General features: G+C 47.9%; 1 protein-coding gene and 1 pseudogene across 1 annotated transcript; one reads left to right on the forward strand and one right to left on the reverse strand.

The window, feature by feature from the left end:
- Positions 1–652: 652 nt before the first annotated feature.
- On the reverse strand, positions 653–9,000 carry LOC141963270 (insulin receptor-like; annotated as a pseudogene).
- A 5,762-nt stretch (positions 9,001–14,762) lies between these two features.
- On the forward strand, positions 14,763–21,694 carry LOC141963271 (E3 ubiquitin-protein ligase RBBP6-like). The gene is made up of 5 exons (XM_074912455.1): positions 14,763–14,928; positions 17,809–17,908; positions 18,506–18,542; positions 19,629–19,673; positions 21,572–21,694. The coding sequence occupies exons 1-5, from the start codon at positions 14,763–14,765 to the stop codon at positions 21,692–21,694; spliced, it is 471 nt and encodes a 156-aa protein (XP_074768556.1).
- The last annotated feature ends 532 nt before the right edge of the window (positions 21,695–22,226 follow it).

Consider the following 22,226-nt stretch of genomic DNA (forward strand, 5'->3'; position numbering starts at 1 on the left):
CAGCCACTGCTTCTTCCTCGGGCAGCAAATCTTCCACCCATTCCACTTCTCCTGCATCTTTGGTGCAAACTTCTTCCTCTTTGACAAAATCTGCCTCCTCAGGTGCTTGTGTCTCCCCTACCATCTGTCCTTCTTGTGCCACTTTTTCTGCTGCTCCCTGCACATCAAGTGTTCTTGTTCCTTCTGCCAAGAAAGTTCCATCTGGTGCTATTAAAAAATAATCAAAACAACAGTTTTATTGAGAATTGTGTTAGTGTTACGGCTGTTTTACAGGGTTATTATTAAAGATGCTATCTCTCCCAAGCAATGAGGGGACATCAGCATGGTGATAAGAAGAAAACTTGCTGTGCTGTTTCTCATCATGCACCTTTGCTCTGACTGTGTTTCTAGTGCTGCTGTTCTGGCATCTGGCATAACTAATTTAAGCCAAAATGCCAACGCATGACCATCATTCAACTCTGACAGCTCTGCCTGCCCTCCGGACTCTGCCCCCTTCCCTCACCTGCCCAGCAGGGAGCACAGGTGTAGCTATAAGCTTGACAGTAATGTTCAAAAGTTCAGAAACGGGTGGTGAATTGCTCATGTAAAATATGCACACGCAGGAAAAAGAATACTTGGCTATTCGTATAATGGCTTCCCATGGATTCCGTCATTACATCAGGGGGATAACGTAAGGTCGATTCCTGCCCGCTGGCAATTTCACGGGAATGCCCTCACTGAATTCGGCGCTGTGGGGTCTGTCCCGGGACAGGCCCCCCCCGGCAGCCTGTGCTGCTGCACCAGAGTTCTGTACAAACATGGCAGGTCCCGGTTCTTTAAGAACAGAGAAGTTTTGTGCCACCAAAAGGAACAAGAGCAAGGTCTTTCCCAAGCTACCTTTCCCAAACTGCGCAAAGGCTGTCTGTCTTGCCCCAAACCATCTCCCACTCCTTTTGATTTTACCCTTCTGCACTACTGCTGCACTCTGCAGTTACTGCTTTCTGCTGCTTGCTGGCGCAACCGCCTGTGCAAGCAGAGCCCGTCTCTGGACGGCAGACAGAGAAGATTCCAGGCCTGGAGGACACTATCTGCCCGGCCTGTCTCTGCCAGCCGAGTGGAGCTCGTGTCTGGCTTGCCACAACCCTCCCCCTGGCCCCGCTGCTCCCCGCGCCCACCCCTCCCTTCCTGCCCTTCAGAGCCGGGCCCGACTCGCTCCCAGGTCTCCGCAGAGGGAAGTGGAAGGTGCACAAGGAGCCCAGGTGGCTGCAGACAGTGCAGGAGCCAGGAGGAGCAAGGACAGCCTGGGAAGAGAGTTTCCAGAGAGAAGGGAGGTTGGGGAAGGAGAGGAGAGAGCTCAGCAGGTTGCTTCCTCCCACCAGACCCCCCATCACTGAACACTGGACCACACTTCAAAATCAAAACCTCTGCATTTTGCAATACAAGCAATCATGCCTTCATCCAAGAAACATCCTGCACCAGCTTTGTTCCTGATGTTTACTACTAGCTTTCTGTACCTGATCTTTTCGGTTTTTTCTTCTTTTATACATATATATATATATATATTAAAAAGTCAGTTATCCATCACTACCATACTTTTACACTGCTCACGCTGAAAATCCTACCTCATGAATCTGGGAGAGCTCAAGTCCACTACCAAAATCAGTAACATGAAATCATTCTAAACATTTCTAAGGGAAGTTTTGGTAAAATATGAAAACATCCCAAACTGTCATCCCAGCTCAGAGTAAATATTCCCATCTCCACAAAAGTACAGTGTCCAAACTGTCCAGCTGCTTATATTGGGCCGAGTCCAATGTAATGGATTCTGCTGGTCCCTTTAAAACAGACGTTTGGTTCACTTTGCCTGAAAGAAACCAAATGCTGTGTGGTGCATGGCATAGTCTACCTGTTTACCTGCTTCATTAGCAGAAAGAGCAGTTAATTTACTCTGGCTGCTGCTTGCAAAGTATTCCCTTCTGTAAAGTGAGGTCTTGCCTTGGGCAGAATGATAACGGCAACCGTGAGGTTGTTTCAGCATTAAAGTATTCCAAATGAGGCACCGTGGAACCTGAGAAGGTAACAACTAGGAGATTTGGGTCTTTCCAAAGACCACCTGCCTACAAAGCAACCACGTTTCAACCCAGATCCGGAGGGACAATTGCCACGGAAGTCGGGCTGCCCAGGAACTACATGGTCTCTACCTTGGGCTCTGCATCAGAAACACAGATCCCTGTGAAGACCAGCACATGAAAACCACCAGGCTTTGAAACTAAACGGTATCGACAGCTGTCTGCAGTCAGCTGATAAGACTAATGCAGAAGCAGTTTCATCTGAGGAAGAATTACTGAGGAAAAAGACAAGACCTGACAGACCAGAGACGAGAGGAACCTCCAGTCTCCTGTATACACACTCCAGACGGAAGACAACACACCTTACAAGACTCTGCTCTTAGGCTACATAGAGGAAGGAGGTCAAAAGGCTCCCAGCTGACCAGAAAAAAAACCTTAGAATACCCTGGATTAATGTGACAAAGTACAAGACCGGGCATAACTAGCAGTGTAAAAACAATAGAGAGGGCCTGTTCCTGCCAGCTGTTAGACCCTTAGAGGATGGCAGAAGGAAATGGAAGAGCAGCAGTGCAGACTGAAGTCAGCTTTAACCTGTGGGTTTCTTCACTTTTCAGACTCGCTGCTGCTGGGGAGTGGAAGCTTAAGGTGACCTTCCAGTACGGCTCCCAGCAATGAACAGCTTGGGCTGCAGGGATCAGAAACGTTCTTGGAGGGAACCAAGACAAGCTGAAGGTTCCTCACTGCCAATCAGGCCAACTGCTCACCGGGAGATGAGAGACAAACAGGGCACAGCACGGAGATGGAGGCTGCAGCTCAGCTTCCCTCCTCATCTGCCAGTCCCACCCTGCCTGCCCCGGCAATGCACCTCCCCACGAGCCCCCGCGCTACCTGGAAGCAAAGGGAAACTCATTAGACTCCTGCCTCCCACAGCTGTTTTCTTGACTGGCAGCCAGTTTTTTCATGGCCTTCATTCTTTACCTAGGACCATTATAACTGTCAACAAAGCAGTTATTTACTGTAATACAGGTTAACTACACAGGACTACAGAAGCCAGCTAGTCACCACCCGATTTTATACAAGTTAGGACAGAAAAGAGCACATGCAGGATTTGATAGAGTAAAAAAGGAAAGGGAAAGGGCAAGTACTTCTATAAAAACACTTCCGATGAATCAGATTTCATCCCTACTCAACAGCCAACTCACCTTCACTGGCATCATACTCCCCGCTTGCTACAACCTCTTCTTCCACACCTGTACAGGAATCATCAGGTTCGGAATTCACGTGATCACCACGTCCAGCTGCCGTTGCTGTTTCCGCCTGGACTGACTGCAATCTTCAAGAACTATCACAAAGTTACAGAAGAGGAAGCCAGAAAGAGAAGCCATTAAAAGGCGAAAGGGGAGCAGAAGTCATCCAGCTGCCTCAGCTTGGTTTAAAATTTGAAATGTTAGGGCAGACCCGATTGGAGCCACGTCAATCTTCACCAGCAATAATTTTATTTTAGGTAGATTAAAACCAAATGGAGACAACCATTAAAAATCCAACGGAAAATTCATGCAGGGGCATCTACTGAACCACAGAGCAGCAATCTTCCACATTTTCACAAGCGGTGAGATTGCTTTTGTCAGGCAGTCTCAGGGGGTTTCACCACAGGAGCAACAATATTGTTTTATAGACATAAAATTGTTATTGTTCTATGAACACTTTGTTTTTTAAAAAAATGTCTATGTTAAGCTCTCAGCTACAGTTCTGATGATTCCTCAGTTCCTCAACTTAAGTGGCTGAAGACCTATGCTTATCTAAAAATAAGTGGAGAAGTATTTTCTGCTCTGTAAATGCAGTGATTATGATGTTTCACAGTCAGGTCATACATCTGACAAAACAGACCTGACAATCTTTCGAAACACAGAGCCCGGGGCAGGGTGACAAACACCGCTGACAACAATTCTCTCTCTTGGGACTGGCAGTATCTCCTTGTCCCAAAGAGCACAGCGAGATCAGAAAACACACAGCAGGAGCCCACCCCAGGTAATCCCACGCTTCTGACAGAACACCCGTTGTGATCTGCCCAGACCCATCCTGCAACCGAACAACCCCGGAGGAGCACTCTGCACCTTTTGCTTTCTTCTGCATATGCAATTTTCTCCGATAAATTAGTTCTGCACTGCTAATGACAGCACCGGTTAGGAGAAATCCTCTCAGATGGGTCTCCTCGGGACAAAACCAGAACAGTGCCTGTCGGTCTCCTCTCAACACCGCCCTGAGAAGGACCCTTGGAGGCACAAGAAAGGACTGAAAACCAATTCTTTCATTGCTCTACACTTGGTTTCTTGACAATTCTTTATTTGCTATAAAATTTACCTCAATAACCCCCAGGTAGATGGGGACAAATCTCTATGCAATTTAGGAAGTCGTTCCTAGCTGTAATTTTTAGGATTCAATGATTTTTCCTGTCCTTCCTTGACCTGCACCATCCCTGAATCTCAGGTAGTCTCCTGGCAGCAGAGATGATGCAGGACTGGACTAAGAAGCAAACGCTGTTACCTACTTACCATTCGGACTATCTGTCTGTACTGGATAGAGGATCTCTGTGCAAGCCCAGAGCCATGAAACCGTGTGTGCTGGATGGAAGCACACAGGAACTGTGCTAATAAAGAACCACACTATTGTCTTAGGCCAGCTCAGGACCAGATTACTAGCTTGACACACTCCATCAATAGAGCATAAGATTCTGTCCTCTAGGTTTTTAAGGTTCGTTCTTCTTCAGTAGTCCTTGCTCCACTCATCTGAGTCTAGTGGTGAAAGTGCCTAAACTGAAGTTTCTTTCACACAAGAGAGGGGTTCCAGAAGCAAACGTCTTTGAAGGCCTCAGCATTACTCATTGAACAGCACATTACTGAATGCAAACCAACAGCACATTAATTCTGAACGCAAACCAAAACAAAAGCAACACACAAGATGGTCAGAGTAACCCAGCAGAGCATCAAGCAGCAGCATTCCAATTGTTTATGCCACACAAGACTATCTTAGATGCACTGCAGTGAACTGAAAGCAATAGAAACAGAACCAAAACCTTCTGTTAAAATAAAGGAAATGCATTCTGCATCCCACAGCCGTGCAGAGGGGCTGTACTCCCCGCTCCCCTCGTCACTCTCAGGACCCTCCTCATCACTGTCCTCACTTCCAACACGCTGCTTTCCGATGGCCTGAGATCCTCCCCATTGTTCCCCTGCTGCTTGCATCCCGCTCCTTGTCTTCCTCAAGGAGACTTTCTCCTGACTCCGCCCATTTGAGCTCCCCAGGAACTTCAGGACTCTGACGCTGTACTGCTGTTGTATCTTCATCAACAATTCCAGCGTCTTCCCTCGCTGTGAGATCTGGGTTTGCCTTTTCCTCTTCATCTGCTTCAGCCTCAGAAAGGCTCGCTGCGATTTTTTGTATTATGTGCTCGGAAGATCTCGCGATGTACGGGAACAATAGAGGCGCATGAGAGATCTCATGATGTACGGGAAGAACAGGGAACTAAAGACCTCGCGATGTGCAGAAAGGCCTGTATAAAGCGATTGCACGGTTAATAAAATTGAGCAAATAGCAACCACCATATTGGCGTTTGTGCTTTTGTTCCCGCGAAGGTTTTAACCTCCTGCAAGGGTTAGCTCTGATCTGAGCGCCACATGTCTGTGGATTGGCAGGTAGAAAAAGACAGCGAATGCCTTACCACAACACTGCAACAGCCTTCTAAGGGAAATAAAGCAAGGAGGTGATACAAGGAAATGATCACCTGCTTTGCAACTTCTTTACTTATAGCAACTTATATCGACTCCTGAATATTGCTTAATAATCCTGCTTGCCCTGACTGCTCTGTGAAAGCTTACCAAGGGCTACTGTGTTCAGCCCTGGGGGACACCACTCGTGACTGGCTGCCAACTGGATTTAACTCCCTTCACCACCACTCTTTGGGCCCGGCCAGCCAGCCAGTTTTTGACTCAGCAAAGCGTGTGCCCATCCAAGCCTCGAGCGGCCAGTTTCGCCAGGAGAATGCTGTGGGAAACGGTGTCAAAGGCCTTTCTACAGTCAAGGTAAACTCCATCCACAGCCTTTCCCTCATCCAGTAAACAGGTCGCCCTTCGTAGAAGGAGATCAGGTTTGTCAGGCAGGACCTGCCTTTCCTAAACCCATGCTGACTGGGCCTGAGCATCTGGGTGTCCCGCATGTGGTGTGTGATGGTATTCAGGTTGAGCTGCTCCATCAGCTTCCTGGGTACCGACATCAAGCTGACAGGCCTGTAATTTCCCGGATCATCCTTCCATCCTTCTTATAGATGGGCATCCTCTTCAAGTGGCCCAAATGCTTTCCTATACTTCCCACTTCCTTTTCATGAGGTTAATATTGTGCAACAAATTCTAGATTGCACTAATTGAGAGACACAGCTTCTGCTTTTATCGCATAAAGCAAGATAATAGATTAAAGAAAAAGTCCACCTACCAACCCGAAATGGCTCACAGTCTTAATAACTCAAATTTTCTGGTAGTCAACTCCCAAGATCAAGAAGTTTACAGACTCCTACAAAGGTTTCATTCAGGGGGAACAGGAGAACTTGAATTTCATCATATCCTCTAGGGAACAAAGCCTATATTTCAGATATCCATCTTCATATTCCAGGAATGCAGCCCTTCGGGATTCACTAAGGGCCTGTCCGATACTGCAGATCATTTTCCTGGTCACTTCTATTTGCCTGTTCCACTTTTTTTTTCCTATTACCTTACTCCACCTCCAGATGACGCAATATGCAAGTAAAAGGCTGAGCCCACCTTTATAATTAGATTGTCAAAAACATCAGACTGCTTCAAATGGGGTATAAACAGAGAAGAATGCAAGGACAATTGGCAGGAAATCCTGTTTCAGAGGGAATTGTTCCTTCCACAAGTGGACTGAGAGACATATAGCATTCTTATTACATTAAAAATAAACGTGGAAAAAAATGCAAAATATGAAAATCATCTTTGGCAGATCTAGACTGAGGTCTAGGACACGGCATTTCCAGCGTCTTTGTTGTCTGCATTCTTCAGCAAAGACACTCTCTGCATGAACACATTGCACTGAACCAAGAACTACATTTTTACGGCAATAAAACTAAGTATGTATGTACAAAATGTTATAAAAATGTCAGCTGCAAAAGTACAAAACCTTCGGAACACACTTGGCTGCCATAACAGCATCAGGCTAGGCCCAAAAAGACTACATATTCTCTCCCTTCCGACCCAAAATGTAACATGAGTTGGCCTTAACTGAACAAATTTGCTTTTCACTAGAAATTGGCCACAAGCTGGCCCCCAGACAACCCCTTAATCCACAGAGCTACTCCCCCTGCTCCAAAAGCACAGCTAAAAAGAGGCATGCTAATACAGTTGAAGAACTGGAGTTCAGGGGTTGCAGCAGCAGCAGCTAAATTTCTGACCATACCTTCTCCCCTGAACAAAACCCCAGGTCAAAGCCCAGGTATTTCACCCTCCCCGGGACTCCTGCTGCGGGCAATCCCCACCCAGGTCCTCTCTCCTCCTTCTCCTTTTCCCTTCAGCTCTGACTTGGCTTCCAGCTTCTTGCTCTGTGCAAGCATTGCTCACTCACCCACAGGCCTTACACCTTCCTACACCAGTAATGCTTCGGTCAAAATGGAATTGCACCTGTACAGAGTTGGGCTTCTTCCATCAGACTTTTCTCTCCTGTTCTGTTGCTGCCTGCAGCAGCCTTTCAGTCAGTCTGGACTTTTAATCCCTTACCAAAACCTCAGCAGAGATACTAATACCACCTTAAATATGACACAAGGTACCAGATACACCCAGAGTCAGTTACACTTGTGAGCTTTAGGCAGTCCCTAACGTGGCAAAGAAACCAAAGACTACATTCTTGCATACTTTATTCACATAGGTGAAAACTGATAAAACAGCCCCAACCCATAGGCCCTCTCTTCACCTGAATCATGTTAATTTTGAGCCTTGCTTTTAGGAAGCTGTGCTTAAAGGTAGCAGGTTAATAGGCACCTATTATCCCACCAATAGGTCTGACAGGTTAAAAACTGACAGCAAAACCACAGCTGACATGCACCACGCCCCAGACTCACCTCTCTGACAGCCATCGTGGGTCCAGCAGCGTTCACTGAAAATGCCATTTATCACAGTAGGTGCACGGTTGCTCTTCCCTCTCACGGCTCCTGGACACACATCTCCACACTCTTCTTTGTCATCCTTGTTGGCCACAATGTAATTATCTTCTACAGAATCTAAAATCCTTGACCAGCCCATCGTGGACAAGTCACATGATTCATTGTTCTTCTCAATCCGCACAGAGCCTCGAGTAACGTCCATCAGGTTACAGAGGCCGATCTCCTGCAGGTGAACCATCTCAAGAATGACCAGCGCCGAGTTAAAAAACAGAGGAGTTCCTCCACTCGCAGTGAGGTTGGGAAAAGTCCCTTTAAACTCGTCAGGCCACGCACACAAAAAAGAAGCAACTAGTTTATAACCATAGTCAGTTTAGGAAAGCTGAGCTCACGGAAATCTTCAGGCTTGGTTTTAAACATCAGCAAGATTTGCAAGTGCAGTTCTCCAGCGTGTTCAGCCGGGTCAGACTGTTGTGACTGTCCGTGCTTCTGCAGACTGGAAGGCAAAGAACAATGTTATTCATTTATTTAATAAAATGTAATTGGTTTAGTTTTCTAAATACACATTTCTGTCCAACCACACCATAACACATAGCTACACTCAGAACTCACGACCAGGACCCTTTCAGTAAAGCGTGCTTCAAGTGCTAAGAAATATCCTGTGGGGAACATTCCCTGGTGGAGGATTACAAAAGAAGACTGAAGGGGTATTTCCTAATTTTTTTCTGCCATCTTGGTTTGCTGGATGTTACCTCTATCACAACAGCCATTGTAACACCAGTTCTTAGGCATCGTTTGGTGTTTACAGAAGTAAGAGATGTCTATGCAACAGAGTCTGCTTTCTTTAGATATTGCCAGTGGCACTTCTACTCATCTCAGATTGTGCCATTAATGCCAGTGGATTAGAGGAAGTAGTTTAGAATGGCTGCAGGGAGGGGCAGAAAGGACAAGAACAATGGCTAGGAAATGGTAGTGCTGCGGCAGAGAGCGGAAAAACCTGGACGTACACACCTGCACGAGTACAGCCCACACTCTCGCCCAGACTTTGCTGACAGCAGTCATTTACTACACTGGTAGTAAAAGAATGCCCTAAGCATTCTTTTCAGATTAGGTGTTTGGGCTTTTTTGATATTATTTTCTCAAGGTTGCGAATCTCCCTGCCTTGACTATCCAGACAGCTTATTTAGTAGAACCAGAAACACCAAGACCGGCAAAGTGAACAATTACATGAAACATAAATTAGAAGGTAGACTGAATAACATGAATCCAGGCCCCAGCAAAAGGAAAAGACAGAAAGCAAAAGCTTTGAACAGGGAAATACTTTTCTAATCTCTCAGCACAGGTAAGAAACCAAGAAAGAAATTCAGGGGGCCATGCCTGTACAGCACAACCAAAGCCCCGGGGATAACCCTTTTCAACCCAAACTTCACAGAAATATACGGCTGGACCTTGAAGTTCAAGGGAGAAGCCTGTGGAAAGGCAAACCTGCTTGGCAACACAACACTGCAAAACAACCTGTCCTGTTCAGGGGAATGCTTTATTAATTATTTTTTTAAGACTGCGTCCACTTTAGGGATTCTCTTTTGGCTACAGCTGAGACAGCCCAGCCCTGCCCCTCTTCCCCCTAAGAATTTAAAGCACAGGATCGTTGCTCTGTTTGTCACTCTATGTAAAGCTCACCAACTATAAAATTATCATGCCACAGCTCCAAGAAATCACCCAGCAATAATCAGGCCGTACAAAATTGATGTGGACACAGATGTTTAATAGTGACAATTGTCTGGCTCCTCATGGTTTTACACAGACCACTGCTGTCTGGGATAAAAATAAGTTCTATGCAAATGCCTTCATGATTATTCAAAACTCTGCTCCCCTGCAATTAAAAAAAATAAATCTGGCAACACTAATACAGGATCTGAAGCAATCTTATTGCCCAGTGGGATTTTCTGTCACTAGACCCAAGTCGTTTCATAAATTGCTTTCTGGAAGAAGAAGCTAATGCACACAGTGCCTCGAAGAGCAACTTTTTGAAAGTGGGAAAGGAAATCTGATGACCAATTACCAGCAACCTCTTTGCCCCATGAAAAGCTGCAGCCAGACTGGAAGTAAGCCAGAAAGCTGTCTTGATGCACATCCCAACCGTGGGCTAAAAGAACTGGGAAGCAACAGATTCAGTTTAAGTACTCTAAATAGCTAATTGTCAATAATTAAGACAGGAATTTCCAAGGAAGCAAGTGTGTGACAGGGCAGGCCAGTGGTTTCTTCATGAAAGGAGAAACAACAGAAGGGCAAATAAAACTCAATCACTGAAATTCGATGTACAGGACACCGGTACAGCTGAAGCTACCTGATAAATGCAAAATCCAACATCTTGCTTCTTATTTACTGCTTGCTGAGCACACAGGCCACATACAGCAAGCTAAGGTGGTCCCACGGCCCAACGGCCGTGTCCCAGGATTAACTACTACCTGGAGTAATCGGACTGTGCACAGCTGACCTGAAGGAAAGGTCAAAAAATACAGCTCAGCTCTACAGACTAAGAATTACTTCCGAGAGTAAAAGCTCTAGGCTTTTATTGTGGCTTAAGGCCACAAAATGCATCTATACACTAAGCATAATTACCCGAGTCTTTCACCATTTTCACTAGAATTAGGTAAATCACTAGAAACTGGCCACAAGCTGGCCCCCAGACAACCCCTTAATCCACAGAGCTCCCCTGCTCCAAGACGCAGCTAAAAGGAGGCAAGTGAAGCTTGGGAGTAAACAGCAAAGCATCCTGAAGGGTTAAATCATCATATAAATCTACCAGAGCTGGAAGCACACAGCCACAATCCATCAGCTGTCTGCATCTTAGAAATATTTCTGTATTTTTCACCAGCTCTCAAACAGAATGCATTATTTGTCATTAGTGCTGCCAGCACAGACCAAACAGGAGGTTCTACGCGTCCTGGCAAATCGGGATGTGACCCGAGTTGTTCAAACTCTGCTGCTTTCAAAGCTGAGCAACAGCAACGTAATAAACTGGCACCTTGTCTGCTGGGCTTCAGGGGTTCCAGCACTGGGGGCTCCTGCACAAGGCCTCTTCATGGAAGGCAATGGCAGAGGCCAGCCTCAGCCTGGAACAGAAACTGAGGAGAAATTTAAAGCAAATTAGGGTGGGTTTTGTGTTTGTGGTGTTGGTTTGTTTTTTTGGGTTGGTTTTTTGGTTGTTTTTTTTTTTTTTCTGAAATAAACAATAGAACAAAAGGCTAATAGAATTCTAAATGTACAAAGATTAAAAGGGTTTATACAGATTTTTCCACAGTGAGAGAAAATTGCACTTGAGAATTACTTTTCATGTTTGACTTTAGTTTGGCTTTTAAGTGATGAATACCACCATGGTATCGGAGCTTTTTTTAACCACCTCAAGGATCAAGGAGAAGAGTAAAGAGTTAAGAACATTTGAAAGAAAATCTGCTTTTGTTGCAGCGTCCTCATGCGTTCTCATGCTGAGTTCCACTCAGCAGTTTGTAACTTCTGTTCATGCAGAAGCTGCTTAAGCCACCCCATCAAGTTATTGTTACCAAGACAGCAAGAAGCAGTTCTAAGCAAAGCAATAAGTGGTTTTCTGTTGGAGAACGGCTTGCAGAGAGCAAGGCCATGGGTCTCTGCAGGAGCTGGTCACAGCCACCTGAGGTAAACAGAGGAAAAAACCCAGGGTACAGTTATGCTAACAACAGACTGCTATGTTAACAAAGAGAGAAACTGAGGTACACAATGGCCTTGATGGTAAAAACAACCTTGGGAAAGGAGGCAGGCCAGAAGAGGGAAGATGTTGTGACATACCTGAAATGCCACAGGGGGCTGGGATATTATAATGTAGCCTTTTACATGTATCCAATAGATCTGTGAGTAGTATGCATGGTTATTGTAGAGTGCTTATATAAGGGGTGACTTCTTTCAATAAAGTTGAAGCTTGCTCTATCATTCACATTGAATCGGCTGCTTGCTTCCTCCGCCCGCAGCAGTTTTCCACAACTTCTCTTGATAGTATTGCTTCTGCAGGGGCAGGGGAATTAATCAACAATTCAGTATGAAGGCTATGCAGGTGTGATCCCAGAAGAGGGAGACCAAAGTTGAGCAGTCAATTAGAATGCAGACAACCTGGTCACAAAAAATACATAAATCAGCTTTCAGGAAAACCCAAATCTCAAATCGATTCTCCAGTAGGAGGCCCAAAACTATTGCTGGTCAAACTACTGGCAAAATCGTTACTAAACATAAATGCCCCAATTTCAGCAGAAACAGGCCCCATGTCCAGCAGCACAGCATTGTTCTGCCAGAGAGGAAACACTCCTCCATCCCTAGTTACCAAGTGACTCAAAGTAACTTAAAAAAAAACACCATTACAGACACGTTTCATCAGAGCCCCAAGAAAAAAAGTTGCAAGGCTTGCTTTTTATAAACAAACCAACAAAAAAATCCCAAGATGCCAAAGCCTCTTGAACAAACTCGTTTGGTACCAACCTTAAAGTACTGAATGAAGAAACTGGATTGGATGTCAAAGGTTGGTTTTCAAGACAGAGTCTAACCAGGGGAACTTAAGCCCTGTTTCCAGTAAAGCATGTGGATACCAAACCTTAACGACTCCCTGCTTCAGAGCTCTGGCCATCACGGAAGACCAGACTAAGGCAGCACTGCACAGAAAGATCACAAACCATTTAAGCTGTTCGTCAATCCCGCATTTTTATAGCGTTCACTGCCTACTTGAATAAGCAAATTACTTAAGAACAATTACACTCACTTCGGTCAAGTCAAAAGCTTTGCAATTCTGTGTTAGGCTCACTTTCAGAAGTGGTGTTGGGGAACTGGAAACAGGGCTTTGGGGTGTGTCTGGGGATAAGTGCTGAGCGAGGAAAACATCCTGTCAAGTGGCAGGTTAGTAGAAGCTGTAGGACAGCTTCTAGCCACTGGAGCGAGAGTTTAATGAGCACTCAACAATCTAATGGTGACATATCAACTTTTAAACTCCGGTTTTCCCCCTCAGCCGTTTAGGTTTGAGCAGTGAGGCACAGGGAGACATGGACCCCCAAGTGAGCCTGTCGATAAACCTCCAGCCCCTGCGGTCACACCTCACTCCGCTGCCTCCCCTCTCTCAGCGCTCCAGGCCGCGCTGCCGCGCTGCGGGCAAACCTCTCCCGGGGCCGCTGCCTTTCGTGCCGAAGGCCCCTGGAACCCCCCAGCCCGGCCTCGGCAGCCGGGTTCGCTGTTCCCTCCCGCTCTCCTCCTTACTCCAAGGCAGAAGCAGAGTCCCGGCGGGTCAGGAGGCGCCGGCGGGTCCCTCCTCAGGCGACCCGGGGAGAGCTGCCGCCCGTGCCGGTACCGCGCCAGCTCCCACCGCGGCCGCCCCCCCCCGGCCACAAAGGCCCGAAGCGCGGCGGGGCCGCCCCGCGCCGCCCGCCCCGGCCCCTCCCGCCGCGGGGCCGCCGCCGCCCGGGCCCCGCCGCCCCCCTCGGCCGCGCCCCCGGCCCCGACTCACCGGCCCCGCGGCTCCGGCCGCCACGGGCCGCCGGCGCCACGGCCACGGGCAGCGCCGCCGCCGCTCCCGGGCCCGGCCCGCGCCGCTGGACCGGCCCCGGCTTCGCATCGGCGGTGACAGACCCGGAGAAAGGCGCCGCGGCGGCCCCTTTAGAGCGACCGGCCCCGACCGGCCCCGGCCCCGGCGGGGAACAAGGGGCTGCCCCGTCAGCGGGGAGCGGGGCGGCGGCAGAGGGGACGTGGGGCCTGGCTCGGCACCCTGAGACGTCCCCTCCCGTCCCCGCCCGGCAGCTCCGGCAGCCGAGGCCACAGGGCAAAGCCCGCTGCCTCTGCCCCAGGCTGCCTTGCCCTGGGGGCTGCTGGCAGGAGGGGACAGCGGGTGGTGACAGCCTGGGGGGGACAGGAGGTCGGGCCCTGACGGGCACGGGGCTGTTGGGAGGGACCCCACAGGCCTAGGGGCTGGCGGGAGGGAGCTGATGCTGCGTGGTGAAGGCCTGGACAGTGACAGGGGGGACACCACAGGCCATGGGGGTGGCAGAACTCCAGGCAGGGACAGCCCCGGGGGTGGCAGGAGGGACACCGGGCAGGCACAGCCCCGGGCGGTGACAGAACACCGGCCTTGTGTCACCATGGGCCGGGTCATAATGCCGCGGGGTGCGCGTGGCAGTGCCGTGGCCGTCTGTGGCGACTCGTTGCCGTGGCAGTGGTGGTGGCAGGTCGCAGACTGTGCTGCTGGTGGCCAGGAAGCCCCTCGGTGGATCGCTGGGGCAGCAGCACCCGAGTTGCCACAGCGAGCCTGGGAGCGCTGCCCGTGAGAGAGGGAGCGGAGGCTGAGCCGGGGCCGCGGGGCCTCTCCCATCGCCCATCTGCTGGCCCGGGCTGCCAGGAGGAGCCGGGTGGGCGCTGCCGCCGCAGCCCAGCTCCATCGCTGAGGGTCCCGGGCCGGAGGCTTTGCAGGGGCGGGGGCCAGGGGCTGGCAGATACCACCTGCCGCGCACGGCAGACGCTGTCAGGAGCAGGCGTCGCCAGGACCAGCCATGCCGTGTGTCCATTATCAGTTCTTCTCCCAGCTGCGCCGCGACACGGTCACCTTCAGCGGCCTCCACATCTCCGTCGGCAACCTGAAGCGCGAGATCATGGGCCGCCAGAAGCTGAAGGCGGCCAACTGTGATCTGCGGGTCACCAACGCTGAGACCGGAGAAGGTGCGTGGGGGCGGCGGGCGCGGGGCCTCGGGCACTGCCCGGCTGGCGGCGCCCGCGGCCTGCGGGACCACACGCTGCTCTCTGGGGCTTGTCCCCACGTGCCGTGAGTCAGCCCGGGGCCTGACCCGCCGGCGTACGCGGAACCGGCGCCAGCAATTTGGTGGGTTGGGAAGGGACCGTGCGATTCGGCCACCGTCGGTGGCTGTGGCGTTTGTGGGGACCTCACAGAGCCGTTCCGATCTGTTTGTGAGACAGGGAGCTGGGCGTAGAAGACTTCCTGCTCGATGTGCAATGGGTAGTGCTTGCCGAAGCCCCCCCTGTAGCCACTTACTGGCCATCACTGGCAGCAAAACAAGATTTGTGCTAGAAGGGAGTAGGAATCAACGATGCTGTTGGCTCCAGCTTTGTTGAACATTTCTGTTGGAGCTCTGCTTGGAGAACTGTCAAAAGTAGCCCTCTTGAGTGTGATGTCACTGCTCAGCCTGCAGATGTGGAGTCGTGGCCAGGCAGAGTGACACTGCTTCGCAGCTCCTGGTACCTGCCAAGGCTCTGCTAGGGGATGCTGCTGCCTGCGGGGAACAGGTTCCTGCTGGCAGATGCCAGTTTTGTCTGAGAGCTGTTAGGCTAAGCTGGCAGCTGTTAAAGAGCAAACAGAAATTTCCAAGGACTTCAGGAATAATGCTCCGGTTTTAGTCCTTTCCTATTTAAAAACAAAAAAGTTAACTTTTAAGTCGACATTGTTTGACTTCACCAGATTTCATCATTGACACCAATTTCATCACCAAAATGAACTCAATGAGTTGAGGTGAAGGAAAATCAAATGTATCAAAGCCAACAGGTGCCAGGTCCCGGCACAGAACTACCTCGGCAGTGTACCCCGCTGTTTGTAAACCCTCTTCCACAAATTCTCTGCCTCGGTGACCAAGCTAGTGGGAGGATACTTCAAGTCCCCCCACAGATATGTGCCGTGATACGTGCCCTGTGCAAATAAAGCCTTTACCTCACCAGGTTATTGTCACTCTTCAGTTTTCAGCTGATCCATTTAAATGTGTACTGATTGACCTGTAAGGGGAATTCATTTTTCTATCAGTCTGCTGTTAGATGGCTGGAGGTCTCCTCCCTGTGCACTTCACCAGTGGATGGAAAACAAGCATGCATCTCTCTCTATATATATCTCTGCATGCAAGGACAGTGTGTTCAGAAGGCAGATGTCAATGGTTCTCTTCCAATGGTCAAAGAATTGCCACAAAATACAAAAAGAGGACCCCCTCCCCTTTTTGCCTCATACACCTGTTGTGCATGTCCCAGCTGACCTCTGCAGGCTTGCAGAACTGGCGAATAAGCGCACTGGTTGCTGTCCTCATACACACAGCCTCCCTCGCGGAGAGGTGCTGCCACCTGCAATCTTCTGCAGACCCAGCACAACCCTCAGCGGGGCACAGGCCTAGCAAACTCCTGCCTTTTTGTGAGGCCACTGTTGCTTATCCTGTGCCTCTGAAATCTCAGTCCAGTGGTTTGTGATCTGGACCAGAAAGAGCACTCTGTATGACTCCGCTCAGCAGGTGGAAACAGCTGCTTTGGGCTTCCAGAGCTGCCGCTGGCATCACGTCCCCGTTGCTTGTCAGCCTCAGTGGTGTTTGAGCTCCTCCGACATCAGAAAGTCCCGGCGCAGGCCTGTCTTGACAGGTGGCTGCGTGATGGTGAGATTCCCCATTTGAGCAGAGCTCTAGGCGTTGGTTTCGGGTATGACTTCTGTAAAAGCTTCGGGTTCTGTCATTAGTAGTACTTTCACAGCAACTTTGGCTTTCGGGCCATCGTTCTGATTTGGCCTCCAGAGGTGAGGGCTTTTAGTAGTTAGGACTGGAGGCAGATGACAGGGAATGGCTGCTGATGGCGCTTTAAAACATTTAGTCCTATCCAGCTTGTGTAAGTACAATATATAAACCCTTCTCATGGAGACGTCTTTAAGTTTGAAGCTTACTCATGGAGAGATCTTCACATTTGAGGCCTACTCAGTCCGAGTGTCTCAGGTAGCTCCTCCTCTTCAAAAGAGGGACACGGTGTAAGCCATGGCAAAGCATGGAGACCCTCAGGCACACACTGGTTTCAAAAGGCTTTTCAGAAGGCTTGTCTTTGTAATTGATTTGAGTCTCTCTGCTCTGCAAAAAGTGAATTGAAAGAATTCACGTCCCTTTGCCTTATTCAAACTGGATGACTAGCTTAAGAGAGGAGAGACCCCTTTAGTTGGAGCCCGTTCTGCCCTGCCTGTGAAAGCAAGCTCAAAACCCCCTCCGGTTTCTGTGATCCAAACTCTAGCCCTGCCAGTCCCATTTCCATGTGAGGGTACAGCGCTGAGCAGCTGTCAGTGTGGCTGTCGATGGATGAAGCTCCGAGGAGCAGAGAGATGGCGGCTCCTTCTGTGTTCTGTCAGTCCCCAGCACTCGCGGCACGGGGGAATCGTTTTTAGTGAACAGCTCGGAAAGCAACGGGGCAGAGTTTTCGTGCTTTAGCCAAGTGCCTGCTTAGTTGCAGGGCAAGCTGGTCAGACTTTCCAATCTGGTTTATGCGGGTGAGACTTTGCTGTGGTTTGTTTCTCTCCACAGATCTCTTGGGTTTGTAGCCCAGCAGAAGCAAAAGCAACTTAGGGCAGGTCAGGAAAGAACCTCATGCATGAGCACACTCTCCTTTAGGGACCTCTGAGACCATTTTGCTGCTGGCATCCAAACTGTTTGAAAAGAGTGGAAAAGGTTTTGCTGCTGGTGCTTGATATAAAATTTTGCTTTCCTGTCTGTGAAGGGATTCTCTCAAGTGCTATGTAATTACATCTTAATATTCTTACAAACTGACTCATGTTTTCTTCTGTATTGGTGTTGTTTTCAGAATACACAGATGCCAATGCTCTCATTCCTAAGAACTCCTCGGTAATTGTTAGACGAGTCCCTGTTAGAGGAGTTAAAACTACCAGCAAAACACCAGTTATGTAAGTACCCGTAAAGCACTGCAGTCTCTGTCAGGGGTTGCAGTCTCTTAGCCTTTTCTGTGGAGATTAGTTTAGAGAGGCACTCGGCTTGCATCGATCTTCTTTCTCGTGCTTTTATAGGAAAGACAGATACGCATGTTCCCATCTCAGAAGAGTCTGTTTGTCAGTGTTTGACTGTGTCTTGCATTTGGGGGAGGCGGGGTGGGGTATGGCAGGTATTCTTATGCCTCCAATCTGGCTTTTTTGCATCCTGGCTCTAGAGGAAAGGGCAACAGTCGCTAATGTGATGGTTGATTGTTTAAGAGCACAAAGCTGTAGCACAGACTTCATCGTTTTGATACTTACACAGCAGAGACAAAATGTCTGAGGACTTCCTCTGGCACTGTTGGGTTCTAGAGCTGTAAGTCTTACAGTAATTGCTGACAAACTACAAATGGGATCTGGGATTTGATTTATGCGTACAAATACATTTCCACATGCAGCACACTATCAGAACAGAATGTCTTGAAGTTTAGGTTTCAGAATCTGCTTTCACTGCTTTTGGCTGGGTGCAAGTGCTTTGTTCTAAGTTCTCATCCCCTTTATTTCTTCTTCTAGAACTCGAACCGAGCCAGCGAGTGAAACATCCAGAGCAGTATGTACAAACACAATCTCACACTTTTTTCCTACACATTGCACGTCATTCTAAACAATGTAGCCTCCTATTAATCTCCCAAACATGAAGTTAATCTGTTTTGCTGTGAGACATAGTGTATGTTGTAGAGACCCTGTGTTTGATTCACAGCACAGTGAACACTGAGTAATGCCATCATTTGCACAGTTCTAATGTGAATATTGGTATTTGTGCCTAGTGAGGCATTGTGTTTCATACTGAATATGCTGGAATATTTCCTGGATGACTTTGTGTTGTACAGATAATGTAGGATAGTTTCTAGGTCATGTAGGTTCAAGGTTTGCACAATTCAATTGGTGCTGTGTTCTACACCTCTCTGTCTAGAGCTAGTGTGTTTGTATAGGCTGTCGTGTGTTCTTGGTTTCTTGCAATTAAAATTGTTTGGAGTGTATTTTTTGCCATTTTCGCATTGTATCACTTAGCTTTTGTTTATAGGTACTTTCTTTGCCTAACAGTTTTGGAAGATGTTGTCAAAACGCACTGAGAAACCGTTGTTGTGCCACTTGGTACTTTTTCTTACTTTTGACTTGGTGGTTCCTAGAAATCCCAAAATCAACATATCCCCTAGGTTTTGAGGACAGTTCTGTGCAGCTAAGAATCCTTCCCGTGTCCTGAAATACTTGAGTATTTGTTCCTAAAGCTGTATGACTGAAGTGATGTTGTTTGGCCCCCTCTGAGTACATGAAGGTCTCTATCAGATTGCTGTGAGTTTAAATGTTGTTGGTACCCAAAGTGGTATTCCAAAGTTGTGCATTTGATCTTTCCCCTTTATCCGATGAAATGGTTTAGTTTCACAGTTTGTCTGCAAATGCAAATATCTAAACCCCAGCAGGCTGAGTTTAGCTGCTTCTCATGAACCACGTAGGCCCTCTGAAGCGGTCATAGCTTTGGACTTTGTTTTGAACCAGTACAATTACATTCCGTTGGAAATGACTCTTTCCATGACACACGGAGGTTATAGTGCAGACTTTCAGACTGCAGTAGAGGTTAACTTCTGCTATGTTTTGATAGTACAACTTGAATATGTGTTTAATTTTTTGTGAACAGATTGAGGACTCTTCTGCAGCCATTCCTCTGGCCCAGCTCATTAAGGTATGTGTCTATTCTTGTCAAAGGCTTAAACACACCACCCACCCACCCCCAACAAAAAATCCCACTTGCTTCATATGTTTAAATCTTGTACGGTGATGTATAACTGGGTAACTGTTATAATGGGAATAAAACTTACTTTTTAATCATTTACAGTATTGGTTTTAACTTTAAGATGTGTATATATTTCCATAGTGTCCCGTAAAGAGTAGTTCCCAGTTTGGGAAGATAGCAGGGGAGTCCCTCAACGTAATGTTGCGCTATAGCTCACCTTCAAGACACAAAGCAGCAGCACTTCAGGAGCTGTTTACTGTTTCTCAGACCTCTTGTTAATTTTGTGTTGGAGACTGACATAATTTTCGCAGAAGAATTTAACTGGCTGCAAGTCATGGACATTTCAGGGGGGGCTTGCACCAGCCAAAATAGAAACGTTTCTGTAGCACGGGCAATTGCGTGGCTACTGTTGGTTTCTAGTCACTGCAGTTATAGATCCACTCTCGGAAAGCTGCACAGTTTCATAACTTGTAGTCTGTGGAGAGCGGACAACACAACCTAATTTGTTTGAACGCAGACTGTGTAAATTGTGTAAATGTGCCTCATTGTTTGCGGGAATATACCAATGTGTGAGTGCAGTGTGTTAGCAGAGGTGACCTTCTGAAGGTGTTGTAATGCCAGGGTTTGCTATGGAACTGCTTGTGTTTTCTTCTCAACAATGTGTGACTTTGTCTGGGAAAGCACTAGTGGCTGCACTTTGTGAAAAGGCGTAGTGCGAGCCAATTCAATTACTCGTCTTAAAGAATAGAGGAGGCGGGGCCTAATGCAGAGGAGCTAGTTCTTTCTTCTGAAAATAAAGGCTGGCGTTCCTTTCCAAGAGAGAGAGATCTCTTCCCACTCTCTTCTTCCCTCTCCCACTGCAGAATTAAATTGTGTACATTTGGGGAAAAAACCCCAACGGTTACTTTGGAAAGTAGTCACCAGAAGAAACTGGTCTCTGTTAGTGCTGTCCCTAAACACGTCCTTGGTTCTGTAAACTCATGTGAAGTTTGACTCTACCATGTGAGAAACTGGCCAAGTGCAGGGGACATGCAGTTTGGGCTGCCTACAGCGCATGATGGACAAATTTCTACTGCAAAGAATCTTTTGTCTTGCTGAGGAGTTATAAAAATCTTGATTCCTCTCAATGCTTCTGTGTCTGAAGCTGAATTTCAGCAAGCAAAAGCAACTTCCCCAACTCATAAGTTGTATGTCTTTTTAACGCTGCAAAATATAGACACTGATACTTGCACACATCTGTCTCAATTGAATGTACAGTGGAGATTTTCTCCTTCCAATACTCTGGAACTCAAGAATCCGTTTAAAACTAGTAGATAATGTAATTCTTTCTACACAAAGCTTCAGTCCACTTGGAATACATTTGGGCTGGTTACACAAGTCTTTCTGTAAGGTACAAACAGAGCCTCAGGATTTGAGTGCCCAAAAATGCTCCTTCCAAGCAGGTTCACAGGCCCAGAGACACCGTGTGATGGCGTAAGGGCTCCCCAGAACATCTCTGGGACAGCTCTGGCTCACATAAGCAGTTGCTTTTGTGCAACCCCCGCTCCTGCCGGGCTGCCTTTTACAGGGTTGGGTGAGTCTTTGTCTGGGGAGTTAAATGGGCTTCTAATGTGCGTGTCCCATAATTACCCGTTAAACAGACCGGCAGTCTGGCTGAAGCCAACGCTTCCGAAGAAGATAAAATACAAGCCATGATGACCCAGTCTTGCTGTCAGTACAATCCAGTCAAGTAAGTGTTGGCAAAGTCCCGTCTGTTCTGTGAAGACTGTGGAGACATTGCAGAGATGGTTGTTGGAACAAGAGAGATGCATGCATACCATTTTCTTTTTCTCCCCAAACCCTTTTAGTTATGTGAAGAAACCCCTGGCTACACCTCCACCATCCTATGTTTGCTTTCGCTGCGGAAAACCTGGCCACTATATAAAGAACTGTCCAACAAATGGGGTAAGATTGTGGGGGGCTTCTGGTGACACTTGGTTTTTAATAGTTTTACCTTGGCAGTTACACAGCAATTACATGGACCCCCTATGAGGAATTGTTTCTCTTGGGCTGAAATACAGAGGTTGTATGGCAGTGGTGCAAAGCCCTTCAAAATTCCAGGGAAAGCTGGAGATTTCAATGGGAAATTTTCTTTCTTTGAGGTCACAGACATTACATATGTCCATAGATCTTTCTCGGTGAAATTTAATGCATATTTTTATATACTTCAATGTTACTGCAAGGTTTTTTTTGTCATAACTCTTTTTAATGACAGTTTGCATTTTTTAGTATTTTGTAGGAAAAAATGACATTTCTCTTGGCCCCAACTATTGAATATTTGCGTGTTATAATTACACAAGTCTCTGGTTGAGTATTCATGCCATTTAAGGTTACTCACTGAACGCACGGGCATCAGCTCCGAATTCAACCTTCGTGTGTAGATGGGGAATACCAGTTTCCCCAGTGGCCGATCCAGAGCCCTGCATTCAGCTCTCCCTCTGAACTGCCCTTTGGAGGAGGAGG

Source organism: Athene noctua, chromosome 8, assembly GCF_965140245.1.
Source record: "Athene noctua chromosome 8, bAthNoc1.hap1.1, whole genome shotgun sequence".
NCBI lineage: Eukaryota > Metazoa > Chordata > Aves > Strigiformes > Strigidae > Athene > Athene noctua.

Coding starts and splice junctions, on each gene's coding strand:
- LOC141963271 (XM_074912455.1), top strand. CDS start 14,763: ATGCCGTGTGTCCATTATCAGTTCTTCTCCCAGCTGCGCCGCGACACG. Junction 17,909..18,505: donor ACCAGCAAAACACCAGTTAT/GTAAGTACCCGT, acceptor TTCTTCTTCTAG/AACTCGAACCGAGCCAGCGA. Junction 18,543..19,628: donor CGAGTGAAACATCCAGAGCA/GTATGTACAAAC, acceptor TTTTGTGAACAG/ATTGAGGACTCTTCTGCAGC.